The sequence below is a fragment of the Quercus suber genome, unplaced genomic scaffold (genome assembly GCF_002906115.3).
Source record: "Quercus suber isolate HL8 unplaced genomic scaffold, Cork oak 2.0 scaffold_129, whole genome shotgun sequence".
NCBI lineage: Eukaryota > Viridiplantae > Streptophyta > Magnoliopsida > Fagales > Fagaceae > Quercus > Quercus suber.
The window spans coordinates 1,329,330-1,339,153 of NW_027069592.1; the positions used below are offsets into that span (position 1 = coordinate 1,329,330).

At 34.9% G+C, this 9,824-nt stretch overlaps 1 protein-coding gene across 1 annotated transcript; it reads left to right on the forward strand.

The window, feature by feature from the left end:
- The first annotated feature begins 1,772 nt into the window (after window positions 1-1,772).
- Window positions 1,773-7,086, forward strand: LOC112022772 (alpha-(1,4)-fucosyltransferase). The gene is made up of 3 exons (XM_024055399.2): window positions 1,773-2,543; window positions 5,826-5,999; window positions 6,103-7,086. Exons 1-3 carry the CDS (start codon window positions 2,052-2,054, stop codon window positions 6,670-6,672), a joined length of 1,236 nt encoding a protein of 411 aa, XP_023911167.2. The 5' UTR covers window positions 1,773-2,051; the 3' UTR covers window positions 6,673-7,086.
- The last annotated feature ends 2,738 nt before the right edge of the window (window positions 7,087-9,824 follow it).

Here is a 9,824-nt window from a genome sequence, read left to right on the forward strand (position 1 = left end):
TCCCGCCCAGCTAAGTTGGTCTCGTAGGGTATACAAGTCAATATAAAGTAAATAATGGAGTCAATACATAGGGCAACTATCGATATTCATCCCCCTAAGCAATGAAAGTTAAACAATGGAGTTGTCAATCTAAAGAAAGTAAATAAGGAAAATGCCTAATCTACATTCCATAGGTGGGAAGGTGTCAAGCACCCTGCCCTGCCCAAGTAAGTTGGTCTCCTAAGGTATATGGGTCAATATAAACAAATCCATTTATTTCCAAACAATTAAGGTGTTTAGTTAGTGCATGTTTGGTGTTGTCCTAAGTATAATTTAAATGGTGGAGTTTTGATTTTTTTTTTTGTTTTTTTTGTTTTTTTAGAAACTAACCGTAAAATTCTAGGAATCAAGTTTCTCCTAAGAGCATTAACATATGGAAATGCCAAAAAAAAATCTTTTTACATAACCAAAAAACCACTTTATCTATTTTACATACATGCTTTAACAATCCACTCTACATCTTATTCTTTATTTTACAATACACGTATTAAATAATCTAAATAACATTTTTTACACCCAACAAATCACTCAGTGTCTCAACCACTCAACCCACCTAGCCACCACCACAAATCTAAGATCTAGATCGCGTAATGTGATGCCTCCTGATGATCGACAAGCCCAATGCACAAATATGAGAGAGAGAGAGAAAGGCACTATCCCTGATGTACACCTAATAAAGCCCACAATTTGCTGCCACACCATGCTTGCTGTATGCAACACTCAGTTGGAGGAGAGAGGAGGTGTGAGAGAGAAGAGAGAAAAGAGAATTTTTATGTGTGTGTGTTTTTAAAGTAAATGAGAGAGAAAATTAAAAAAGAGAAAAAGAAAAAAATTTAGAGGAGGTACAATGGACACGTACATTTACATGTTTAGTGTAGAATGTTGTATAAAATTTGTGTAATATGCATTATTGAATGTGAGGAGATTTTTGTTGTGATTTTGTTTTTTTATTATCTATTTGCATTTTCTTGGTACTTTTGAAATAACCTATGCGAAAGATCTAAAAAGTATTGTTTTAATGATAGATTTGTAATAAAGTTTCTCCAATATATAAAATTTTACCTCAAAAAGTATTTACTATTTGATAAATTACAATCAACAATACTTTAAAGGTATTTACATTTTAAGGTTGTTGTCAATTTAATCCCTACAATTTGGTATAAATCAATTTAGTCCATATTATTTTTTTAATTATTGTAAACTTGCAATCAATTTCCATTAATGAGTTAATGGTAGAGACCAAATTATTGAAAATTACATGATTCAAATTAACCGAAACCAAAATCTAGAGACTAAATTAAGAGTGACCCTAATATATAAGACAAAAATAGTATTTTGGTTTACTTTAAAATTACAAATTTAAGCATAAATTATAGTATTAAAAAAAAAAAAAAAACTCAGAAGCTTTAACTTGAAAATACCTTTATGGTGCATTTGGAATTTGGATGACATTATTTGAGTATTTGGATGATTAAAATTCAAATATTGTTGGGATAGTTTAAAAAGATCAAAGATTTCGATTTGACAGATCTATCAAATATTTTTTAAGTCTTTAATATGCTTGGATTTGAAATAACTCTTAAAATTAATGGATTTAAAATAAAATATTTCAAATCTATTAATTTAAAATCTAAATTCAAATCTAAGACTAAGTCTAAACTTTTTCTCCGAAAAAAAAAAAAAAAAAAAAAAAGTCTAAGCCTAAACTTCCAAACACAACATTAAGATTGTGACAGAATGCCTTAAACTTCTCTTTCGTGTCTTGACCAAAAATTAAAAAAGAACTGCTCCGAACTCGTCTGTAACTCTCCTCTGATCTATGGCTATGAGTATCAACTTGACAGGGAATGTGAGACGAGGAGACAAAAACTTCCGATCTAACAAAAAGTCTAAAACCACAGCCTAATTTTGAATCAAATTCGTTGACTGACCCTCCTCAGTTATACCCTCTCTCTCTCTCTCTGAGTCTATGCAGAGAGAGAGACTCTGAATTTGCTCGATCTGTAACCACCATGCCATTGAAGTCCCTCAACGTCTTCACCATCTTCTCCATGTTAGGCTTCACTTTCTTGGTCCTCTTCATCTCGGGCTTCCTCGACTTCCCAGCTGTATCAAACTCCATAATTCAACCCATCAACCAACAACCCACTTCGTCTGGGCCCGAATCCGGACCCGACCCATTTACCAATTTGATCAGCGCCTTCAGGAAGTGGGATTCTCAAGTGGGTTGTGCCCGGTTCAAGGAGAATCAAATTGGGTTTGTCTCGGTTCAGTCAAATGGGTCTTCTTCTTTGCAAAAGGTTGGTGGTGAGTCTGAACTTGAATGCCGTGAGTTGAAAATGAAGCATGTGAGTGTTTTGGTGAAAGGTTGGACTTGGATCCCTGATAATTTGGACAATTTGTATTCGTGTCGATGTGGATTAAGCTGTTTGTGGACTAAATCTTCTGTTCTTGCTGACAAGCCTGATGCCTTGTTGTTCGAGACCACTACTCCTCCGCTTCAGGTACTCCTTTTATTTTTTCTTTATAGTTCAAATAATTGGATTTGTTTAAGTTTCAATTTGTAGAGGCTTTTTATTTTTTATTTTTTTCATATGTAAATTTGTTTGATTGGAGGTTGCTGATTAGTTGTTACTGATTTGGTGGAATTGGTGTTATTAAGAAGAGGATTACATAACATGGATTCTAATTAGCTGAACCAATAAAGTCGCATGTTATCAAATAGTTGATGTGAGTTTGAATTCCACCTACACCTGAAACTAATTGGTGTCTTGGTATGATAGGAAAGAGCAATCATCATAGAGCAAATGCCATAAGTTCAAATCCTATTGTACCTATAAAAGAAAAAGAAGGGTATTAGGTATATGACTTCCACATGACATGATTATGGCATACTATATTAGTGTTTTATTTTTATATGTTTGTGATCTAAATGTGGAGGTAGTCAAATATGAATCCAAGTCCTAGAGTTGATTAAAGGGGAGGGATGTGTACTTGATGGGAAAGTTGGGCACTTTCAATCAAGCTATGTTAGGTAAATGGTTGGGAAGATTTGGAGAGGAAGGAAACTATCTTTGGAGAATAGTTAGTGGAACAAAGAATAGGGTGGCTTGGGGACACCGGACAACAAATGTTGCAAGAAACTTATGGTTGTAGACTTTAGAGAGGCATTAGTGGTGGTCGGGATAAATTTGCAATACATGACCTATGTTTTTTGGGGATGGTAGACGAGTTTTTTTTTTTTTGGGTGTGTGTTGATAATTTGATAAGTACAACAGGGTGGGGGATTTGAACCCTAGATGTGTCTCTATTCAAAGCATTAGGAGGTGCCAACCAATTGAGCCACAAGGCTCTTGGCAGAAGAGTTGGTTTTGACATGATGTGTGGTGTGAGAATTGTGCTTTCAGAGACTTAAATCTAGAATGTATTTGATTGCAATGTATTAAGAGACATCTGTATGTATACACTTGATTGGGACCTCTAGATAAAGAGAGGGACCATTCATGGAAAAATGGATTGGTGAGAACTTTTCATGATTGGGAGTTAGGGTCAACAGACTCTATTTTTTGACATGTTATACTACAATCTCTCAAATGTAGATGGATCTGACCGGTTGAGGTGGAGGTTGAACGATGACGGTAAGTTTGATGTTCATTCTTTCTAAAGGGGCTCTAAGAGCTTTCAATGTTAATAGATTTCCTTTGAAGAGTATCTGGCGCACAAAAAGTCCAAAGAATGTTGCTTTCCTTGTGTGAGTGACAACATGGGGAAATTTTTGACAGGTGAAAACCTTGTTAAAGAGGAGTTGTTTTGGTAGATTGGTGTTGTATGTGCAGATGTGGTGGTGAAATTGTGGACCGTTTGTCAATCCACCATGAAGTAGCCCAAGACTAGTAGTCTTTTTTTCTTAGTATTTTTGGGGTACATTGAATCATGCCTTAGAAGGTTGTGGAAGTTGGTTTGGTAAAGATAGAAGGTTTTTTGTTTGGAATATAGCCTTTTAAGCTTAATTTGGGCAATACAGAGAGAGGAATGATCGTACATTATTAATTGGTTTAGAGAAGACTGAGTAGTTCAATCGAAAACTTGTGGATTTAAAAACTTTAAATATAGTGTAAATTGTAAAAGCTTTGATACCCGTATCTAGACCCTTTGCTTCACACTAAAAGTACTGTCCCTTACAAGACATATGTATGCCTACTAGGCACTTAAAATAATGGTATATCTTTTAAAAATGAAGAAATCCAGAAGCTACTTCTGACCGATGGTCTTTGGACCTCATGGTATTTTGTCAGCAATAGGTATGGGGTGGTGGGTGAGATCATGGGTTTGAATTCTACTGGGTGCATTTGTTAATTGTCCCAACGAAAAAAATTGAAGCTACTTATGACTCTTGAGGGGGACTTCCTAAAGCATAATGAGGAAGTATCTGAAGAATGTTAGCTGATAATATGTAGTTACTAGTTAGTGACAAGTAACCTTTCTAAACTTATGCTAGCAGTGTCTGTTTTTCATATCATAACCTTCTAGCAAAAACACTTAGTATGTCATTATTATGGTGTTTATAAGAATAAACCGTGTCATAAAACAATATAGGAATGTTTTGTAATTGATTGCTTTCATTAACTCATTTATTTAAATATATTAAGATTTGGAAACATCTACCAAAGTGAAGAGAAGCGTAGGGGAATGACTTTTCATGTGTAAAGCATACTTTTGCCATGCATGAGCAGGCCTAGCAGAATCGGAGTCGATTTGTGGATGGGCTGATTAATTTTGTACTTGATCAGTAGCAGTCCTCTAAGTATATATGTTGAATAGACCATCTTGAAATTTGCTCGATAAGGATGGTAGTCATACATGATAGATAACATTTTAAGTGGATAAAAGACAGGACCAGAGATTATGAGACAGGGAAAAAAAATCCAATTACTAAAATTATAATAAAACAATATTGCAACAACAAAGCTTTAGTCCAAAAACTGAGTTATGTATGGATCCTGAACAAACTAATTGTGGTCTACTACATGTATTTTTCTTTACCATTCTATCATCATCCAAAATCATTATCTTTGTCACCTCCTTCATTAACATTTCATTTTTTTACCACTAGCAATGTTATTTTAGCCTTCCTCTAATTCTTTTCTTTTCCTCAACTTGAATAAAAAATCTGAGTGTGCTAAAATTATGTTGCTGATGAATTCTGGATCTGGATATTAGAAAGAGCAACAGAGAATCCAATATTTTAGGCACGTATTGACTCCTTGCTTGTTCCGATAGTTGTCAAGTTGATTGCCTTCAATGTCAATTTCCGTTGATCATGATTATCATAGTCATTGCTCCAATCGTTTATACTATGTAATGCCTGTTTAACAATATTGTTGTTTGTGTGTGAGTGTGCAGAGATATATTGTTGTCGTTGTTGCCTGAATTTAGTTTTTATTTTTAGTAATTATCTTTGTCTTTTAAATGGCCATAAATGTACAATTAGTGACAAATTTGCAAATGCGCTTGTGATATGTGCTCAAGCAGGCTCTTGGGCAATTTTCATAAGGATGACATTCTAAGGCATCTTGAAAACCATGGATGTTATAGACTTCGATGCTGACTCCTCTCTCTAAATTTTAATTCTTTAGGTGGACAAGCTAATGAACAGTCTGTCAGCAGATTTTTTTATTTTTTTTTTCCTTGGGAATTATACATGTTAATTTGCATATTTTTAAGTGCTTTCCACAAAACTCTTTTGTTGGCCTGTTTCATTGTGGCTTTTTCCTTATGTTTGTTAGAGACACATTGGAGATCCACTTCGTGTATACATGGACCTTGAGGCTGGCCGGAAGCGGACAGGGGTAGACGATATATTTATTAGTTATCATGCCAAAGATGATGTTCAGGCAACCTATGCTGGTGCACTCTTTCATAATGGTCGAAATTATCATGTGTCTTTTTCTAAGAACAATGTAAGTACTGAGCTTTTCTATATGATTGTTCATTAGAAAATGGTTGGGGGTGGGAGTCGGATCAACTGTTGTTGTAACTCTAAATGGGGTTTTCATTTTCCAGGATACACTTGTATATTGGTCTTCATCACGTTGTCTTCCTCAAAGAAATCGGCTTGCCAAGCAGCTTCTCAACTTGCTACCTCATCATTCATTTGGCAAGTGTTTGAACAATGTTGGTGGCCTAGACATGGCCCTATCTCTCTACCCTGAGTGTGCCAATGATGCCAGTGTCACACCAAAATGGTGGGACCATTTACATTGTGCAATGTCTCACTACAAGTTTGTTCTGGCCATTGAAAACACTGCAACAGAGAGTTATGTGACAGAGAAGCTATTTTATGCTCTAGACGCAGGTGCAGTACCTATCTATTTTGGTGCCCCAAATGTCTGGGACTTGGTCCCTCCACATTCAATTATAGATGGGTCTAAATTCAACTCCTTGGAGGAATTGGCATCTTACATTAAGTCTCTTGCTAATGACCCAGTAGCCTATGCAGAGTACCATGCTTGGAGAAGATGTGGTGTACTGGGTAACTATGGAAAGACCCGTGCGGTGAGCCTTGACACATTGCCATGCCGGTTGTGTGAGGCTGTTAGCAGAAAAGGTGGGAGAAATGCTAAAGCCTCTTGAATTTTGATGCTTCATTTTTTTAAAATTCTTGAGTTCTTCACTTCTTTGTGATGGTCATCATTGTTGATCCTAGGATTTTGGGTCCTAATGCCAGGGTTTATTTTTAGTTGTATACAGGCAAGAATGACATGTTGTAGAAATATGGAATACGAATAGAGTATACGGTTGAGACAAAAGATGATGTTAGCCCGAATCCAACCTAAACCTATTCAATTTGTTTAGTCCTATGGATTATGGAGCTCAGAGATTGCAACAAAAGAATGCATTTTTTATTTTTATTTTTTGGGAGATAGGTAGATAGTAGGAGAGGAGGAGTTGGGGTTCAAACCACATATATGGGTATCACAAATAATATTATCATCATTGAGCTATCATAGAAGAATGTGAAGGTGATTTCATAACCTTATGCCTTAATTCATAATTGTCATTTTTTTTTTTACAAGATAGAATTTTTACTGTAGCCTAATTTAAGTGTATATGTGTGTGAGTCTTCCTTATGGAGATTTGAATCTTGACCCTTGCCCTCCACAGCTTACAAGCATTTATACTTGTGGAGTGACTATCTATAATTGACATAGTTAAATGTGCTAGTGATATTATTTAGCAATTTTTTATTTATTATACAATAGATTTGGAATAAAATTTTGGATAAATTACATTTTATAGGGATATTAACCCTATAATTTGAGGTTGATTTTAAATTAAACCCCAGATTTTATAAGTTTAGAATTTAAATTGTGCACTTTAAAAAATAGTAAACCTATTACATGTGAATTTCCTAATGAAAAATATGCTTCAAACAAACATTGCCATGTGTGGCGTGGAGTGAAATAATATCTATAAGTAATAGACACGTGTTGAAATTATCACATTATTATTTTGTCCAAGTATTTCTTGTTAATGATGTTACCATAAATAGGTGTATGGATTTCTTTTTTATAAGAAGTGTATGGTTTGAATTGAAATGTTATTAAGGTTTAATTTCAAACTTTAAATATAGGGTTTGATTTGTAATGATCTCAAAATCATGGGATTTAAAATGTATTTTGTCTTAAAAAAAATTGTCCTCCCATGTTGAGTGATTTATAAGAGAGAGAATATGATGTAATAGAGATACCATGTTAGCTGTGTAATTAACCAATGATTGAGTGATATGTGTGCCAAAAAGTCATCCCATTAGCAATGTCAACTTCTTTTTATGGACCACTAAAATTATATGTGTCATTATATTTTTGTGTTATTCAAAATTTTCAATTCTAGTTCACTGTCCACATTTTTGTGCTGTTTGTTTGAAAAACATTTTCTAATGTTTGGTACGATAGAAAATTTTGGTCAACTAAAAACTTGTAGGCTAGTTAATGATAAAACATAGGTTTTGGCAGAAAATGCTTTCTACCACCCTTAAAACCAAAGTGGCTCTTCTCCACTTAAAAAATAAATAAATAAATAAATAAATAAACAAAGAAAAAAAACCAAAGTGGTTGGAGTTGGAAACATTATTATTTTGGCATGTTAAACTATTTAGATAGTCTCGAAGCAGTACTCTTAAGCTTTCACATAGAAGGTAGGCCCAAAATTTGGGTCCCATTGTGGGGCTCACTCCCAATGTGAGAGCTCGAGGTACTCTCTAACCATCTAAGAATTACTTAGTTAACTAAGATGGTTTAACATGTTTAACTATTATGGATGATCAATTTTTTTGATGTTTTTTTTTTTNACTTAGATGCTGTCCTTTAGGTTCCTCATTTAAGATTTTCCCATGTTGATTTTTTCTCATAGGATAAAAGTTATTTTTTAGTTAAGTAGCCACATGACTGAATCTTAAAATGAAACTTAAGAAACATCATCAAGATATTGTATCTAAATTTTGTCATTATTTTAACCAATTACAAGAAAATAAGCCAATTTTTTAGATTTTTTTTTTTTTTTTTTTTTTGCGAAAAATGGATGGTTAATTGTCATATCAATCTTTTTTATTTTGAATTAAAAGCCTCCTAAATGCTCTCCACCTCCTAAAAAACGTTTTTCATTTTTCTTATTTTTGGTACAATGGAAAATTTTGAACAAAGGAAAGCATTTTTCAAAGTCAATAGAAAATGATCCAAAAGTGATGGAAAAACAGTTCCGCGATTTCCATGTTTCCACATTCATCTCCATTTCTTTGTGCTACCACCATCACTACCATTTCTATTACTAATACCAATAGCCCACTTCAAACTCCACCACCAGTACCACCTTCATTGCCATCACTACTGCTAGGAATGGACCTAGGATTTTAAGTTAGTGGGGGCCGAGTTTAAAAAAAAAAAAAAAAAGAAAAAAAAAAAAAAAACTCCAAATAGGCATCTATATTAGGGTTGTCCAAGGACCCGCCAGAATCGACCCACCCGCTGCCACCGACCGAACCCGACCCGCCGCTGACCAAACCGATTGCTCTGGCGGTCGGCGACGGATTTCATTCTCCAAAACCCGAGATCAACAGGTCGGAGATCGGATCTCCTCCTCTCAAATCCGAGAAACCCAATTCGACAGACCCATCATTTTCCCGGCGAGTTTTGAGATTTTTTTGGGTAGATCCGGCGAGTTTTGAGTTTTCTTTGGGAAGATTTAAGCTAGATCCAGTGAGATTTCGCTAGATCTAGCCAAGATCTTGCCGAAAATGGCCAAGATCTTGCTAGATTTGGCAAGATCTGGCTGGATTTCTACCGTTTTTTAAAATTTCCTCGCCGGATTCTACCGTTTTTCATATTTGCTTGGCCGGATTCTCGCCGTTTTCCAAATAATCAACCCCGACCGAGACCTGACCACTTTCCGACAAGAACAGTCCGATCCGATCCAATTTTCTGACCAGTCGGCGGTGGCTCTGAAAATTTGGAACCCGACTTGATCTGGTCGGTCGCCGGTTGGGCACAAACCCGACCTGGACTGACCCATGGTCATCCCTAATCTATATAATATTAAAAAAATTATAAATACTTAAAATCATTGTTTCTAAATATATTAAGATGCAATTATTTATCAACAAAGACAAAAGCAAAAACAAAATAATGTTTTTTTTTAGTACTAGGTTGACTAGAATTTTTTTTTTTTTTGGGTTGACGTTAGAGTATTTACAATGGTAGTGCTAAAAAAATTTAGCTTTTAGCACCTCA

Coding starts and splice junctions, on each gene's coding strand:
- LOC112022772 (XM_024055399.2), top strand. CDS start 2,052: ATGCCATTGAAGTCCCTCAACGTCTTCACCATCTTCTCCATGTTAGGC. Junction 2,544..5,825: donor CCACTACTCCTCCGCTTCAG/GTACTCCTTTTA, acceptor TATGTTTGTTAG/AGACACATTGGAGATCCACT. Junction 6,000..6,102: donor TGTCTTTTTCTAAGAACAAT/GTAAGTACTGAG, acceptor TTCATTTTCCAG/GATACACTTGTATATTGGTC.